Source organism: Mytilus edulis, chromosome 9, assembly GCF_963676685.1.
Source record: "Mytilus edulis chromosome 9, xbMytEdul2.2, whole genome shotgun sequence".
Classification (NCBI taxonomy): Eukaryota; Metazoa; Mollusca; class Bivalvia; order Mytilida; family Mytilidae; genus Mytilus; species Mytilus edulis.
Genome location: NC_092352.1, coordinates 59,777,899 through 59,797,649, shown reverse-complemented (window position 1 = coordinate 59,797,649; position 19,751 = coordinate 59,777,899). Strand labels below are relative to the sequence as shown.

At 31.7% G+C, this 19,751-nt stretch overlaps 1 protein-coding gene across 1 annotated transcript in view; it reads right to left on the bottom strand.

The window, feature by feature from the left end:
* Positions 1 to 5,065: 5,065 nt before the first annotated feature.
* The window catches only part of LOC139488706 (uncharacterized), a 30,133-nt gene continuing 15,447 nt past the window's right edge, over positions 5,066 to 19,751 (bottom strand). The window contains exons 2-8 of the mRNA XM_071274525.1: positions 15,926 to 16,189; positions 12,327 to 12,446; positions 11,354 to 11,710; positions 8,987 to 9,259; positions 7,852 to 7,899; positions 6,309 to 6,381; positions 5,066 to 5,830 (exon numbers count right to left, since the gene is read on the bottom strand). Coding sequence (XP_071130626.1) covers positions 5,425 to 5,830; positions 6,309 to 6,381; positions 7,852 to 7,899; positions 8,987 to 9,259; positions 11,354 to 11,710; positions 12,327 to 12,446; positions 15,926 to 16,189 — 1,541 coding nt within the window. The 3' untranslated portion in view covers positions 5,066 to 5,424. The remainder of the gene's footprint in view (positions 5,831 to 6,308; positions 6,382 to 7,851; positions 7,900 to 8,986; positions 9,260 to 11,353; positions 11,711 to 12,326; positions 12,447 to 15,925; positions 16,190 to 19,751) is intronic.

Genomic DNA, 19,751 nt, shown 5'->3' with positions numbered 1-19,751 from the left:
GTTTATAAAAATGACCATATAATTGACATTCATGTCAACACCGAAGTGCTGACTACTGGGCTGGTGATACCCTCGGGGACGAAACTTCCACCAGCAGTGACATCGACCCAGTGCTGTAATTAGTTATAAAAGGTACCAGTATTATAAGTTAATACGTCAGACGCGCGTTTCGTCTACATAAGACTCATCAGTGACGCTCAGATCAAAATAGTTGTAAAGCCAATCATATACCAAGTTGAAGAGCATTGAGGACTCACCATTTGTGCCAATAACGGCTAAGAAAATCTTCTCCTGGGATAAGAAATTCCTTAGTTTTTCGAAAAATGAAAATTTTTGTAACAGGACATTTATAAAAATGACCAAATTAGACCGTTGGTTTTACCGTTTGAATGGTTTTATACTATTAATTTTGGGGCCCGTTATAGGTTATTGTTCGGTGTGAGCCAAGGCTCCGTGTTGAAGGCCGTACATTGACCTATAATGGTTTACTTTTATAAATTGTTATTTGGATTGAGAGTTGTCTCATTGGCACTCACCCCATATCTTCATATATAATTGATATTCATGTCAACACCGAAGTGCTGACTACTGGGCATCACATGCATTATTATTTATTAGTTGTTAGTGGCGTTACTTTAGTTTTCAGTAACAGTACTCTCAGATCTGCACTTAGTGTCTTTTTTGTTGTTGGGGTGTACAAGTACCTGACCACATCCACTTGTATCTGTAATATTTGTATTTTTATCAATCTGATGAGTTAAGCCTTTTGCAACTGATTTTTTTATAGTTCGTTCTTTAATTGTACTATTACACCACTATCCCAGGTTAGTGAAATATAATGTTTTACCACGCCACACTCTCTATGTGTATGTCTGTCTCAATTCAGGAACCTGTTATTCAGTAGTTGTCGTTTGTTTATATGTTACATTTTTGTTTTTCGTTCATTTTTGTTTCTTAATCAGGCCGTTAGTTTTCTCGCTTGAATTGTTTTACATTGTCATTGCGGGGCCTTTTATGGCTGAATATGCAGTATGGGCTTTGCTCATTATTGAAGGCCGTACGGTGACCTATAGGAATTACTTTCTGTGTCATTTGGTCTCTTGTGGAGAGTTGTCTCATTGGAAATTATACCACATCTTCTTTTTTTTCTATATCAAATTTATAACAAAGTATTACTAACGATTGTGAACTTATAAAGTATATGTATCTATATTGAAAAGAAAAGATAGTTTTATGATAAATAAAGAGAAGTATCTGACAGTGACAAAACGACATTTCAGTATATATGATATGTGATATTATATTTAAGGATATACCTGAATATACTCAAATCAATAGTACCACCTCTACCTTCATTCCCAGATTTGCGTTTTAAAAACAATCTGTTTTGTCTGAACGAATTATATTTTCAAATCATCCTGAAATGTTACAATGTATTACTTAATTTTGGATTTAAATTGTTTTATTTTGATATGGATGTCTTTTAATATAATGTTTGTACAATTGTTCCCAAATCGTCAAATAAAGCAAAAATGTCCTCTTTTTTTGTATGGAGATCGACATTGTTCAATTTATTTTTATGATATGATTATTCATTTAAAATGCTAAACTTACAATACCAATGGGTTTCATTGTATACACTATCCTAATAGTCAAAAGTTATGTAACAAAAATACCTAATTCTAAGACCTACGTTAAAGGTATGCGTGAATTGTAACCATGATCATGGCAGAGCAAGTTATCCAATAAGTATCAAATGATACTTGTCCTTTTGGAATTTTTCATTTTAAAAAGGTATTACAGTGTGAATATGAATCGATTTGTTCAAGGCTAACTCGGACGTGCTATTTCACAAGGTAAGTATTCACAGGAATTTATTTCAACAATCCCGGACACATTATTCTGATCAGTGTCTGCTCTTACTCCGTTACGTCTCAGTTTCAACAGAAATGAATCAAATTCAAATGTTCAACTCTTCTATTCCTTCTTCTCGAGAATCGCAGCTATGCACAATTTACTGGATGACAAGCAATCTACGATGAAACGTCTGAACTCTTGTGAATATTAGTATTTGTAGTATTTGTAAAAGCAACAGTGACCCAACTACACCATACAATCTTCATAAAGACTTTATCACTTGATATATGTCTATGGATAATATGGAAAAGCTCTTTGTCGTCCCATTTATTTAAAATTATATTAACATTTACACTCAGTTATTACTTCACGAATTTCCAGGTGACAAAATGCATGTTGTAAAACAGAATACAACTGTTACTTTATTTTGAAATTCCTTTTTATCCTTCAGTTGATCGAAATCAATAGCGAAGAACTGAGCTCCGACAAAACGACAAGTAAAAATTCTTTTATAAAACTTCTTTTAATATTTAATGATATTTTATTGATTTTTTTTTATTGATAATCGGAAAGAAAGTATAAATTATTAAAAAAAAACACATAAGTTTGGCTTGTACATGTACATGTTGTAACAAGTGGGTAATTGAACTAGAGTTAATTTCCTGGTATTTGTTGCTTTTTTCATCCCACATGTCTTCTTACATGTAGCACATTTTCTTTCATTTTATTCAAAACAAGGGTGAAGGATGATATCAGTAATACAAGTTACCTTGAATTGAAAGGTAATGTATATATGAATAGATTATATGTCCTTGTCTATATGAATGTTTCCCAAATTTAGATTAGGATTAGATAGTAGAAAGCGGACGATGCTATACAGTTTCTTGTGTACAATTTGGAATTTAGTATGGCGTTCATTATCACTGAACTATTATATATATTTGTTTAGGGGCCAGCTTAAGGACGCCGCCGGGTGCGTTTGACACATTCCCCATTTCCATTCTCAATTTTATAATTTAGGAAAATGATATATAATATTAATCCATTGGTATCATTTTTGCTTTCACTGTGTTGCATACTTATTCCTGTCACCTCATTATATTGATATTTTTTTCAACTAAAGGCAAAATTTGCATTTCAATACGTGTTCATGGTAAATCAGATGAAATAGTAAAATGACGATTGTTTAAAGGTTTGCTAAAATCCAATTAGATACATATAGATTCTACCACTGCATCGAGTGTGATACGATATTTATCCACTCGAGACAGTTAAATTTTATATATTTAAAGTTTAACTGTCGAGAGTGGATAAATATCGTATTACACGAGATTTGGTTGTAGAATCTGTTTCTCTAATGATTTTCAAACAATATGCAGACAAAAATATTCCTTCTTTTCGAATGATCTGCAAAAAGATGCATACTTTCTATGTGACGTCATCAGGCAAGGTCACATTTTTTCGTGCCGTCACAATAGGATATTCAGAGGAAAGCAAGAAAATTCGACGTCATAATCCGATTTTAACCAATGAAGAACTGAGATCAAACGAACCACACGTTGATAATTTTTTTTTGTACAATGGGTGCAGAAAGGGATAAATTGACGAAGAATTAGAGAAACAAGTGTATACTGGTGAGCAGTTATAATAACTATAATAAACAAAGAGCTTTTAAAAGTCACAATTGCTATCTGAAATCATATTTGCATGGCTTTTACACTCTAACAGGAACAGTGTTATATTGAGACGTTGACCGTTGTTTTTTTCATTCGTCTGATGTGTTTGGTCTTTTGATTTTGCTATTTGATAAGGAACTTTCAGATTTGAATTTTCGTTAGAGTTTACGATTATTTGTTGGTTTACTTTTTACTTGGACATGCAACGGTTTGTACAAATATGGTTTGAATGAGATATAAAAAGGGCAATAACTTAGATTTTTCTTTGATATATAACATGAAAAGCTAGCTTTCAAGCTTATCCATGAGGAATTGTGTAGACACGACATGTGCCAACTGTTTTAGGTATGCAAAATGTGTCATTCAATTCCGTATAACAAGGCATTCTCAACTAAATCGTCACCGATTCTAGTCGAGTACTATATTTTTCTTATTATATCTATATCACGAACATCAGGATGAACATCACTGTGTATGTCCCCCTTTGAAGCATTTGTTTGATTAATCCAACCAATTCATGTTTTGTGTACTAACCCGTCGTTCGTAAAAGCATAAACACGGAAAAAGTAAATGTACGAAACAATAAGAACGTTTCAAACAACTTTAAGCGCTAAACATTTGTTTTGTGGTGTTGAAATCACCGCTACAAATTCATAGTTAGCAAAGTAGTCTCAAGATAAACTGTTAAGAAGCTCATCTCTTGATTTTAATATACTATTCATGTTATTCAGATAATTCAGTGAAAACCCAAATAAAACAATGAAATTCATAATTCATGGTTCAAGTAAACAGATAGTGTGTTTTCAGATTTGAATTTTTTTCACATTTTGTCTTGCCGAGGATTGGAGAAGCTTCCTGTACGGCTTGGATTTTACCATTTTGATTTTCTTACAGTGCTAACTTGTTAACAACTTGTGACTTCACGATCTTTTGGTTGATAACTGTCATTGGTAATCATATTATGTGTTTAGCAAACAAACATAGTGATTATGATTTATAGTAAAAAGCGTACATGAGTTCGACGATAAAACAGGAAGTGAAAGTAAATTTGTAGAAAACCCTTCAATCTTAAATTCTTTATCCATATGAGCACTTAAAATACGTTAAATGGCCATACATATAAAAAGAACATCAGCATTGCAATCTTTTTCTACTTTGCTTTTCAATATAACCAATGGTTTAATGAGTTTGTGTTTTAAATTGATAGCAAGATGTTATCTGTAATAAAATTTGTATTAGTGTCATTCAGTATCACCTAAACGTCTTTTAGAAGTTATAAAATAAGATGCAATTTTAGTTGTAAAATGCGATTTACACAAGCTTTTAATATAAAAAAGAGATATGTGATAATGAGAATGAATTTAATTATGTATCTGTTATTTATCAATCTCTGTCGAAGCGCCTTTCTGGATAAACCTGCATCAGAAACGATCAAAACTAGATATTGGAAAACTACTGTTGTATATATCACATAAATAACATAACAGGTGATGAGATTTAATTACAAAATGGACATACAAATAACAGCCAAATCCTTCTGAGTTATCATTTTATTTATAACTATAAGAAAAAAATGAGAAAAATAACGATATATTTGTAAGAACAATAGAAAACAAGACAATTTAAATCAGCTATGTGAACATGCTTTAATTCATGATAATTTAAACAAAGGAAAAATGAAATTATTTGCATTTACTTGAATTTAATCATCGAATAATAAACATGATATTTACAAGCACTGTATACTTTATTATTGTTTTAAGATTTTTTAAATGAACAAACATCATTCATCTGTGCAAGATAAATTTAGTTTCACTACACTTATAAAAATGTATGAGAACGTAGCTGATTGCTTTATCTGCTGACTACCGGCAAAATGTCTGCTTTTACGTCACGTTCGAGCAGTAGTGTCATATTCATCTTCTGTTTGCTGTCCAAAGAAATGATCGTAAGTTTCTTCATTTCTGTCCTGTGACTGGTGATGACTTCCGGAATCATAAATATTGTCTGCCGTGTGACTGTATATATTGTTATCATTCGGGTTTCCTCGATGTTTATCGTTATTGGAAACATCGTACGTCCCATCTCCATTAGATATATTATAAAGATCGGCTGGTTCCTGATCATCCTGATCCATCTGCTTTGGTTCATTTGATTTTGAATTGGTTGGTGTGATTATATCCTGCCTGGTAGATTGCGACAATGTCGGTTTTTGTTGACTTTTGTCGTCATTTTGCAGTTCATCAAAAGCTTTGTTACCGTTACTAGAACTAGCCTTCTGTTGACCAGGTTTAGATCTGTAACATGACATGTGATAATCAACAACAGAAATTTTAATGCAATACTATATGCATTGGCAAAATTTAGTAAAATATGAACACGTGTGTAGAGTAAGCATAAGTGCTCATCAAATGTAGGCAATTAAAGCTTCTTTTTGTATACAGAAAATGTATTCTATCTGTGTTATAACATGTAGAAATTACAATTATTGTCGAATACAAACTGAAAGTCATATGATATCTACTATTTTACAATAAATATATTTTATATACTTCAACGGCTAAGTACTAGTGCTGCTATAAAATACACTACTAATCAATTATGTCTTCTCGTACTTTAATTCGCCGACAGCTTTTCCGTATTCAATAACAATAACTTTTATACTACGTCAACCTCACATCGCATGTGCGAAGAAAACCACATGATAAAAAAAGGTAAACAAACATTGACATTAAGATGATATTTATAATATATATTATGTTAATAATTGTATACCTTGTTTTGAGGCATATAACAACCATAACTATAATTGTAAGAATAACTCCTCCACTAACACCAGCTGCTATTCCTAAAAAAACCCAACAGAAAACGAACGTCTATGTCAAATTTACCAATCATTTTTTAACCTTTGTCGTGATATGGTACTACTCTAAAGTGTACAATGACTTCCAATTGACAACCAATATGGTATACAGGAAACACCTCCCCCTGAACGGTATGCAGACACCATACAATTGTTCAGTAAATGTTTTATCCCGGATGTTAATTTCCCCTAAAAGTAAGCTTTTCTTATATAGAACGCATGAAAGAAATCGAGGGTACGCATTTCGTATGTCACTAACACAGAAATGAAGCCCCTATTATCATTATCATTTTCGGTTATGTTTTACACAGTCTGACCTTTTAAGTTCATTTGTTCAACATGAACCAGCATAAATGATGTACTTTAAAACGCACACTGTAAAAATATCATTACTTTGAATGATAATTGCTGTTGAAGAAATAGGAAACAAAAACAAAAATTTTGGAGGAGTACTTATCCTGGTTGATTTGTTTATCAAAAACGATTGATTTATAATACCTGAACTTGTTACAAAATCAATTTATAAACAAAATCACAAAATGGTGGTGCCTTGATAGATATGTCGTTTATTTGACATATTCGAGCTTCTATAATTCATACATTATTCGAATTCTTTTAATCAGCTATATATATTAAAAAATTGTAAATGGTATCTTTATTCGTTTTTCATCTAGCTAGGACAATAAGTTTTATATCTAGTTGAATATTGGAAGATAAAAACATTAAGCATTGGACAATAAGTACAGTTTAGAGGTAAATAACAAAAATTCCAAACTCAGAGGAAAATTCAAAATGGAAAGTTCTTAAATTATCCGATGCCAAAATCAAAAACTATAACACATGAAACAAGTGTGTAAAAACTGTCATATTCATGAGTTGGTAAAGAAATTTTCATATGTAGACAATGGTGAATTGAACCTTTTTTTTAGCTAGCTTAACCTTTCACTTGTATAACAGTTACATCAAATTTTGATACATTGACAAAACAAACAGACATTAAGTCTTTGATGCATGATTTCTATAATTTAGTTATTGTTGGCTTTGAACTAGCTTTCAGTAACTGCGCGTACCCTCAGATCTGTACTAAGTGTATTTTTGTTGTTTGGATTAACAAGTACCCGTTATTTTTTGTTTTGGTAGATGTATTTCCTTTTGCATCTAATGAGTTTCAACTGATTTTTATATGATGTATATAGAAATAAAGATAACTATAAGATGTGGCATTACATTCCTAAAAGTTTTTCTTGCGTTACATGTATCTAAGTATGTTTTGTTTTAACTATAGGCGTTTATGAACAATTGAAAGATTTCATGTAGTTTTTGACATACTAGTCTTTTGGCCGTTTTCGTTTCGTTTTGGTCTTGGCAGTTCGTGTCCGACTTATGCGTTTGTTCATCCGTTGGTATCTTTTGTCTATCTTAGATTGCTAATAAGATAAAAAAAATGTTCAGTACCTATTACATCATTTGGAACTGGAGGCTCCAACGATTCATCTGGTATATCTACCAAAAAAATAATATAACATTCATCATCATGAAAAAAAAATTAAATTAATTCATAAATGGATACACAAGAAGTTGCAGATAGGGTCTTCCACGTGACTTTTACGTTGAAACTGATTCTAAAAATATGTAGCAACACGACGGGTGCTAAATGTGGAGCATGATCTGCCTACTCTTCCGGAGCTCGTGAGATCACCTACAGAGTTTGGCGGGGTTAGTGTTGCTTAGTCTGTAGTTTTCTATGTCAGTTTATGTTTGATCGATGTATTATGTACTATTATTTGTCGGTTTGTCTTTTTCTGATACGTATATGAACGAAAAACCACACAAGTATGTCTGAAGGATTTTAATAAAATGTTATTAACTGGTATGTCGTCTTTATTCCAGAGAAAGCAAGTTTGACGTGAGCTTCGTGTTCATGCTTTTGTATACAATCAATCCCCTAGTATGATTTTATACGCTGTCAATGTTTTTAAAACATATTTTCTGGTGGTTAATTGTTTCGAAGTAGCGTTGTGAACATGCATTCGCCGTAATTACATTTGTAAAGGTGACATTGTTATTTTGAATTTGAATAACACCAGTAAAGCCGTGTTTCTTGATTTTTGAAATTTAGTTCTCGAAGTGATTGTTGCTCATTATATCCCCTTGTGTTGTATGACCTGATTTCCGTCTCCTGCCTAGCACGGATATATCAACTACTGCTTTAAATATCATGGGAGGTTATCTAATTATCATACAGATTGACAGACAGATCATGTACATGTTGTTTATGATGATACACATATATTCATTGTTTTTTCTTTCAATTCGAAAGCATTGCGTAAACGAAGAAAAAAAAATCGGTTTTAGTAGTGTGAATAAATTCATAATTGAATGTCTCGACCAACATGACCAAGGACCTGTATTTCACATTTTAATTGATTCTCTCAATAATTTCGTGTCGAGCAGTGTACTTGCAATTGTTAATAAGCTAAATTATATATCGTTGATATTTCACTGACGTTTGAGCTCCTTTCAATGACTGTAATTTCCTCGTTTTTTTAAAGAAGAAAACACTTTGTTAGTTCGAATATAAAACACTTACCGACGCACATATACTTTACAGAAACATTTTTTGTAAAATCGTAACAGTCTTCAGATTTGTTCATACGTTCAAACACACTGTAATAACAGTGTTCTGACTTGTTGAATTTATTTCTGCAAACGCTGTTTAAGTCAGTTTCAATAGCTTTTTCTTGACAATCCGTTTTGTATTCTGGTTGTAGTGATAATTTAATATCATCAACAAGGAACTGTGTTTCACATTCTATTCTAACTGGTTTTCTTATGTCTCGGCAAGTAGAATGCATTTGTTCTCCTTAGTAACGAAAACAAATGTATAGTCAATGAATGAAAATTACAATGTTACAAAACAATAATTCGCTAGCATGTGAACTTGTCTTAATCCCCGTGTAAAAACTTTAAATCAGTAAACTAAGTAATGCATTTATTTTTTACATGAAAAAGTCCGATGGTGATTTACCTGAACATGAGCTTGTTGTATATATACCAAGGGAATATTTTTAAATATCTCTCATATTTTAGCAGAAGCATTTTGTTATTTGCAAAGTATCCATCTTTTTTTATCAACCAAACTTTAACATGTGTTAAAAGTAAAAAGCATCATTAAAGGTTGGACAACTGAAACATTTTTAAAACGTTAACGTTGATTATTTTATATTTACTTGCCAAATAGGTAACATTGAATTTGACCATATATTATGTTATTGGTGTTAATTGTTAAAAAAGTAAAAAATAAAAACTGCTGAGCGCGGTCATCGTCGTAACTTGCATATATTCACAAAACAATTCAAAGAAAGGCTGTGAAATAGCACAACATATATCGCTTAAAATAAATTTGAGTGATACAGAAAGACAATCAGGTGTTGCTCTGTGAACTGCTCATGCGATTCATGATGAACAAGAAGTAATTGTAAAAGGATGCTGTTACGAAATCTCCCAAACAAAGCTCCCATAATTCGCATTCTCATGGTCCCATATTTCATTTGATTTGATTTATTGTCCCATACAAGAGTATATATGATTTAGTTGTGGGGATCTCAACCATTTACAAGTTTCAAACAGGAAAGAGGGGGGGGGGGGGTTTGGTTGGGTTGATCCCAGGGACTTCACCTATATTTGATTTGATTTGTTTATTTTCCCGTGCAAGAATGTATATAGTTTAGGGTTGGAAACTCAAAAGTTTACAAGTTTAAAACAGGAGTGTGTGGGGTGACACCCGGGACTTCACCTATATTGCATTTGATTTGTTATATTGTCCTATACAAGAATGTATATGGTTTAGCGGAGGAAATCCCGACCATTAACGAGTTTTCAAACAGGAGGGGTCGGGAGGACCCCCATAGACTCTCCCAATATTTCATTTGAGGTGTTTTATTGTCACATACAAGAATAGATTTTCGTGGATTAAGGAAAACTCACGTGTTCGTGGATATTTAATTTCGTGGTTTTGCAGAAGATTGCATACAAGCCTATATGAAATTTGTCATCCGTTGAACAATAATTTCGTGGTTCACCTTTACCCACGAAATCCACGAAAATTAGTATCCAACGAATGTTAATGAATCCACAGTATATGGTTTAGGGGTGGGGGATCTTAATCGTTTATAAGTTTTCAAACAAGAGGGGGTAGGAATGGCCCCCAGTGACTTTTGATTTGTTTTATTGTCCCATACAAGAATATATATGGTTTAGGGTTGGGGATCTCGACCGTTTACAAGATAATAGCACATTCTAAAATTAAACGGGGTTGGGATGACCCCCAGGGACGCACCTTATATTTCATTTGATTTGTTTTATTGTCCTGCAATCATTTCTGAAGATTGCGTATGTCTATCACTTACAGTTTTCAAGTTATAGTCATTTGAAAAATTTAAAAAAAATATATCCCATAGGGTTCTATAGTAAACTCTCCCTTCTTTATGCCCCTCAAAATGCCCCTTAATAGACCCAAATGCACAAACGAAAGATTGATGGCTCCCCTACACATGTTAATCTAACATTTCATAAAACTGTAGGTAAATATGACCAGATGTTTTTGAGAACCACTGCTGACAAATTCATTTTCAAAGTGGCGGAAGAAAAAGAAGAAGAAAAAGAAGAAAAGAAGAAGATTAATAAAAATAATAAGATCTGAGCTGAAACAATAAGTCTCCAAACATTGTTTGGAAGACTTAAATATTATTGCTTGAGGATTTCTTTAAAAGATTTATATCAAGAACTTCATTTTTGATAATTGTATTTAGATCCAATAATGCATAGGGAAGAATACTATTTGAAAAATGCAGTTTTCACAAAAAACACCTTTCTGTTTATTAGCACACACTGTCAAGGAAATGTGATTCCAGACTTTAAGTACACATCTTTGTTGATGAATTGTATTAATATTTACCTTGGCAAGACCTATACGCTATCGATGTGTCATCTATCAGAATAGCACGTACTGGTACTTTTTTGCTATTGTTAAAGAGTGCTTCTAAGATGATACTAAATGGACCTTTTCCATTTACATCTACTGATATATTGAACCATTTGTTGTAAAATGTAGAAGTACCATTTATTGTAATTATTAATTTCTCTTTACTGTCAGAAGTTTGATATATATTGAAAATGCAATCCGTGCAATTAAGATAAAATTGATACCAAAGTGTCAAACATATTGATCCCATGAATTCATTATTTGTATGTATACGTGCAGTACCAGCTGTTTTACTATTGGATAATACAAGTATACTATAACCTTGGTTGTCTGAAGAAGAAACAAAAACATTAATATAACATTTTATGCATTTATCTACAATCCTGCCTCATTTTTTCTAATTTATGTGGGGATGAACATTTTGATATATACTAATCAAGAAAGGTATTTATACACAAGTTGGAACTCTAATTTATCATAACATACAATAGATAGGAAAAGCTGTTAAATTATCCAATGGAAAACATTCATTTAACAAGCACATGCATATATATTTGATAAAATTAAAAAGTTAGAAAATAACGAGTAATTGAACACGGGGGTCAAATTAGTTGTCCGAAAGATGATGACTTATATGTAAGTCGTTACTTAGTTTTTGAGATGAGAATTAAGAATTCAAATACCTGCAAACGCCTTCAAAGGTAAAACACTGTAACTTTTAGACCAGTTGTAAAGTGTATCCTACTGCATTATATCTGGAAATTACATTGCCTTATATCGTGTTTTTTTTTGTTGCGTTTAGGTAATTTTAGATGTGGTTTCCTATACGACGTTCATCTATCATATGATGAAACCAAGGACATGTAGTACATGTAGCAAGTTTGCGTTTTGTTCAATATTAGCGAAAATGTATAAGCTGTATAATACATATACATATTTTACTTACTAAAGTCTACTCTAGTATGATCCTTCAGATCTTTATTACGTTTCCATTCAAAATCATTTGACGATGGCTCCTTCCAACTTCCAAAATCGTTCTCAAAAGTACTTAAGCCTGTCCCGTTTTCTAAATTGTGTTGAATATAATTCTTATAATATATGATGAAACATTGTGTGTAAGCAGGTTGTATTTAATATACTTATTTTCATAAGGCCATAAACATATTATTATTTTATACTATTATTATGATACTTGCACGGGAAAATTGAATTGACAGTTTAAGCTATACTTACCTGTATGTGTAATAAGATTAAGAATGGAAATCAGAAATCGTCAAAGAGACACACAGGACACATCCTGACCAAAAAGCAGAAAACAGCCGAAGGCCATAATTAAATAACGCCGAGACTGATTAAATCACAGGTTTATCTCTATTTCTTTAACTCTTCGTCAATTTATCCCTTTCTGTACCCATTGTATAACAAAAATTTAATCAACGTGTGGTTCGTTTGATCTCAGTACTTCATTGGTTAAAATCCAATTATGACGTCGAATTTTCTTGTTTTCCTCTGAATTTCCTATTGTGACGGCATGAAAAAAGGCGACCATGCCTGATGACATCACATAGAAAGAACACATCTTTTTGCAGATTATTCGAAAAGAAGGAACAAGTTTGCCTGCATAGTGTTAGAAAATCATTAGGCAAGCCTCGCGTTTTAAATTTGAAAATTTAACTGTCTCGAGTGGATAAATATTGTATTACACTCGATTCAGTGGTAGAATCTATATTTATATACTGAGTTTCAGGGAAAATGAAATTATGACAATTACAAGTTATAAAATTGTTGTGACGTCATTCTATTGTTTTACCTGTTCTTTATTTCAGTGAGTGGACCTTCATTTACCTTTAAGAAACCATTATGTTACCTTTAGCTGTGCAATATTTTTAAGAATGGCCTTCTTCTTTCTTAAAAATATTTGACAGCTAAATGTAGCATAACTGACTCTTGCAGATAAATCATAGTCCAATCACCGAAATAAAAAACTTTTAAATACCTTAATTGGTTTTATCATATAAAGAAAAATACAACCAAAGAACAAATGACAATTAAAAAAAACCGTTTTTATTAAAGTCAACTTCCAATACAATAATTTTGTCACTCATCAAAACGGTTTATGAGGAAAAAATCACTTTCAAAATGATTCTTAACACTACCAAAACTTATATCACAGCTATTTTTCTCATGTTTTTGGGTTGTCTCTTTTCTGACATCTGGTGTTGCTATTATTCTTCCTAACATCATTTTCAACTACAATTAAAACGAAAAAGCAATAAAGTAATGCTATTAAAATTTCATAAATTATGCCGAAATACAAGGGCCACAAACAACCTAACCCTTATCCTGTGTACAAAGTGCGAATCTAGAATTTCCTTCATGAACTAGGGGACAATATTTTTTTTTTAGAATTTTTAGGCTTCGGCGTTGATTTCAAGTTTTTTTTAAGTTATTGCTTAAATATGAATATAATGCCACACTTCGCATATGAACGACGATGAATATGGGAAACAGAATAAAGGAAGACATTACCGCATTTTATCTGTCAATCAAACCAATCGTGTGTCCGATTCGCTCTTTGTTCGCAGTGATCGTTTTATAAAAGTTTTTTTTCAAAAGAAAATCGAGACCAAAATACGTTTCGGTAGCATTTGAAAACACAAGGGACTCAATACATAAGTAACGAAAAAAAGAGCGTTGCGACCTTGCAGAAAGAAAGAAAATAGGGGAGGACTACATTTCGAAATTTTATATATATATAAAACTTGCCATTATTAGCTGCTTTGACTATATCCTCTTTGTAATCCACACTGAAATAATATATCTAAGTAGATTCTGAATACGCATTTGATTGTAATCCAAAGTTTGAAACAACACAATAAGTAATAACGACATCTCTTTCTTCGTTTGTGCATAAAAAATATACTTTCGTCACTTTATCCATTTTGAAAAAAAAACCGCATGTAAAGGTATTCACGGAAACTATGAGCGAAAACTATGTGAAGTCCTTACGCACGCAAAAATCATGATACGCATACCCTGTGTCTTATTCGTATATTCTTCATGTAGCAATACATGTTGTTTACCTTTAGCTGTACTTTCTTGTTGTCTATACTTTTAAGTTTAGCTAATGTTTAATAAAGGGGCCAACATATAGGATATATTTTAATGTAAAAAAGTGTATTCACAAATCAATTTTCATACTTAATGAAAATGAATTTTTGCTTGCTTTTTTGTTTTTTGTTCTAACTTTTTCGACGTGTTAAACAATGTTATAAGTAAGATATAGGCCCCTAATAGTCCATTCTTAAAAATATTGAACATGTCATCGGCCTGCGGCCTCAGACCTGTCCAATATTGTAAAGAATGGACTGTTATCGGCGTATACCCCTTACAGACTAATCTTTGATCCAGAAGCGTAGATTTTTATAGTTTATGTGCAAAGTAACCAGATGTCTGTAAAAATGTGTTAAAGCTTGTTGCATTTGTATGAATGGACATCTGATGTACAGTAGTTGTCGTTTGTTTATGTAATTTATACGTGTTTCTCGTTTCTCGTTTTTTTTATATAGATTAGACCGTTGGTTTTCCCGTTTGAATGGTTTTTCACTAGTAATTTTGGGGCCCTTTATAGCTTGTTGTTCGGTGTGAGCCAACGTTCCGTGTTGAAGGCCGTACATTGACCTATAATGGTTTACTTTTTTAAAATTGTTATTTGGATGGAGAGTTGTCTCATTGGAACTCACACCACATCTTCCTATATCTATCTGTAAAATAATATTCACAAGCGCTACGTATATAAGTAATAATTCAAATAGTCTTACACCTTGTGTAGGTTATTCTAAAGGTGTAACACCACCAATTCGGCCCAGCTAGAAAGCACATACTAGTAAAAAGTACATATTTAACACAAAATAGTTCCTACGCATGAGTGTAACTTTCAGAACATATAATTTTGGTATCAATTGAAAGCTAAATGACTGGTGATCATTGTAGAACACTTTTGGCATATAATGTTGAATATTTAAAAAAAAAATGCAGAAAATTTTATAAAGAAGGTACGTTTGGCTGTTTGTCAGATCTAAAGTACCTGTTTTGGTACATCCTAATTTCCGGGAACCAGTTCCTTCTTATATGCCGTTAAAGGTATGTTGTTTTTTTCAGTACATACACCATAAAGTTTTGCGTTGCCATGCAATGATTGTCACTTTATTTGAACTTAAAATAAAAGAGCTGTGTCTGCTTGAAATTGAGAACTTTGACATAGAAAGCAATGGGACCAGACATCAGTAGTGTACTTCCGTAAAGGTACTTATTAAAAAAGCCCCTGACTGTCAGACATTTAAGAGCTTTTATCTAACACATTGACTTGTCCTTCAATCATATTGGCTGTTTTTTTGTCTTATTTTTGTTAGTATATTAATATATACCCCCATCACACGTTCGGATACCTATGTATTCAATAATATGTTCCCTGGTCGATATTAATCAATCTTAAAAAGGGTAAACTAATAATAAAAGCAGGAAAGGTTTGGAAATACCACGTACCGTGTTTACAAGTGTATGTCAAGTTCATGTATCTTAACTTCCGTAAACATGTTGAGGTAAAGTTGTAATCCACAAGACATGAATTGTAACCATTACAATTATCTTCTACAGTCTGTTTATCATTGGAATTCAAAACACATGTTTTGTCACGACAGATCGTTTCCTCTTCGTGTATATCAATGTTTTGTATTAGTATTTTGGAAGTACCCCAACATGAGATGTTTATCGTATTTTCTTCTAAATAGCGAATTGTCGAAACAAATTCTACAATTATAAAGATAATGGTATAAATATGCAACACCAAATCAAATCAATAATTCCAATGTAACAGTTATAGATATAGAAATACGACGAAAGTCAGAAATATGAAGGCAAAAATCATTCCAAATAAATATTCGAGCTTCACAGATGTACAGTTTATATTCAGCTTTACAACTGTACAGATGATATACAGGTTTACAACTGTACATATAATATACAGCTTTACAAATGTACAGTTTATATACAGCATTACAGATCGATGTACATTTGATATGCATCCTTAGAACTGAACATCAAAATTACTTGTTGTAAAGTAACTGTATACAGGGATGTTTCACATGTCAGGTTTCAATTTTATAATCCTTTAGTTACCTTTAACTTAGTTTCATTGCTTATTGTGTAACGTCCTAATTCTATCAAAAAAAATATGGTCTTTTATGTAATTAATAAGCGGAAGTGCCTTATTCTTTTCGTCATTTTCGAGAGCCTTTGTTCATACCAAAAACGACATCTACGATGTAGAAGCCAATAAATATACAAATTACCATAATAGGCGGGGTTTCTATATATACAATTTGCCAAGCTACACAGCTACGTTTGTACAACACAATTAATCTATACTGTTTGACCTTTTTCAATGATTTCGATCAATCTATTTTGATATTTTCAAATTGAAGAATTTAAATTTTGAATACGAAACGTCTTGTTTTCTATTTGAATATTATATCTTTTCGTGTGTATTTAAGTATTTTGATTATTGTTTTCAGTATAATTTTCCTCTGAATAGATAGGAAACCATAGTCAAAGTAATAAATCACTTGTTTTAAATATAATAGCACTCTAAATCGTTGCTTAGTGTGAAGAAAATGTTTTCTTGAAATGAAAAAAAAAAATACTATTAAAAATAGCAATACAGTGATATAAATTATACTACACATATGACATACGACGAAACATTTGCTTTGGGTGGATTTATAGCTCTTTACTCTATAATGAATGCATTCTATTTTATTCTCTTATTCAATGTTTTCTGTGTGTGTGACCAAAATATTGAATCAAAAATTTAACTGGTATGTATTTAAGAGGAAGGGTCATTTTTACTGATTTTCTCTCCGTTTGATTCGATAGGTAAATCATGTTTTTAAATAGCCCGATATATGCCTATTATAGTACATGAAAATACGTCTCATCATCTATTTTCATACCGTGAACAGGTATTCCTACAAGGCCAAGACTATTGTTTTTTTTGGTTTATCATCAACCAATATTGATTTTGTTTTGTTTTTTAAAGCCCCTGAGATGTATGAGCTATTTATATAATTACCATACCATGTAATCTGTCAAGAAGTCAAATAATGTCAGAAGCATACACTACACGAAAAGGCAGATTTACAACAATTTGGGCAATTATGTAAATGTTTGACAAATGTAACTACTATTCTGCCAGATATATTTGCGGACCTACTAATGTATATGTAAATGCATTATTCCTTTGGCATTATTTTGGACATTCTCAAAGATATGCTAAAGATAATTATTTTATTTCCATATCTTTATTTATATTCTAAAGATATGTAAAGATAGGCCTTATATTTGCATGCACTTTCCAGGATAGGAGATGTATGCAAAGTTTAAAATTTCCATAAATGTTTTACAGAGGTGTGGGCAGTTTTGAGAGACCGCGGTTTATAAAACATTTACAACCAATGTAAATGCTGTCAAATGTTTATGTTATATTTGCAAACGTTTTTCGATATCGTTCATGCATGTAAAGAAATGTATTTTATTTACTAATACTTTCCAGTATTATAGTTATTTTGATAAATATCGATATTTGCAACATATCTTTACAGACGTATGCAAAGTTTTGAGAGACCGCGGTTTATAAAACATTTACAACCAATGTAAATGCTGTCAAATGTTTATGTTATATTTGCAAACGTTTTTCGATAGCGTTCATGCATGTAAAGAAATGTATTTTATTTACTAATACTTTCCAGTATTATAGTTATTTTGATAAATATCGATATTTGCAACATATCTTTACAGACGTATGCAAAGTTTTGAGAGACCGCGGTTTATAAAACATTTACAACCAATGTAAATGCTGTCAACTGTTTGTGTTATATTTGAAAACGTTTGTCGATATCGTTTATGTATGTACAGGAGTGCATTTTATTTACTTATACTTTCCATTATCATAAATATTTTGATAAATATCGATATTTGCAACATATCTTTACAGACGTATGCAAAGTTTTGAGAGACCGCGGTTTATAAAACATTTACAGCCAAAGTAAATGCTGTCAAATGTTTGTGTTGTATTTGCAAACATTTGTCGATATAGTTTCTGTATGTAAAGACATGTATTTTATTTACTAATACTTTCCACTATCATAGTTATTTTGATAAATATTAATATTTGCAACATATCTTTATAGACGTATGCAAAGTTTTGAGAGACCGCGGTTTATAATACATTTACAACCACAGTAAATGCTGACAAATATTTGCTTATTTTTGCAAACATTTGTCGGATGTATTTATGTACGTAAAGAAATGCATTTTATTTACTTCATAGTTAGTATATGAAACATTGATACTGGGAAGCTGTCTTCACACAGGGACTGCAGTTTATATATCGCATGCACAACAAACGTAAATGAGGGTCGTGATTAGAGCTAAAAGAAGAAAAAAAGAAAAAAATTTACTCCCAAAAAAATAGATAAAAAGGGTCTAATATATACAGAATAGAAAATAATCATGACAATGGGCATAAAATATAAAAGAAATAAAGGAATATGATCTAAATTATCATAGAATACAGATATGAAAGACCCCATTCAGACCCTAGTAAATGCTGTAAGATGTGTCGATTGTTTCACATTTACGGAAAAAATAAATCCATATATTGTATAGTACGTTTTGCAGTACGTTTTGCAGCAAAGTTTCAGAGAGTCACACCGAGCGAACATTTGAATTGAAGTAGATATTGTTCTTCTCGATTCAAAACAGAACTGCTTGAAGATATAATTAATGATATTAAAAAATGGCAAGGTGCTTTTTATATGTCGGACCGATGATATTTTTTTCTATTTGAATAAATAAGGAAATATCCACAGCTTTACTCCAGAACCATGGAAAAAAAATTTAAGATCTTGCTTGCATAACAAAACACGGCTTTAAAATGTTCATAACTTTCCTTACAGCAGATTTTACAATTCGATATGCTTGAATCATAACGGAAACTTTAACTAAGACGATGAATTGTAACAGTAAGCTGATATTTTTTTTTACATCTTATAGCCACATAACACTACATGAATCTCAGGTGTAGGGAGAAATGCACTATTATTATAACACTGTACTAAATTTTCCTTTTGTACTTCAAAATATGAAAACAACGATGTCATTTAGAATGAACTCTAAACTAGAATAAATAAGATCAAATCGATAAACACGGTATGTTTTGTCCACATCAAGCTTAAGTCTACCAACCTTGATGTGGACTTGGAAAAAAGTTAGTTTCGCTTCTGCTTATTTGTGATCTTTTTTCATTTTAAAC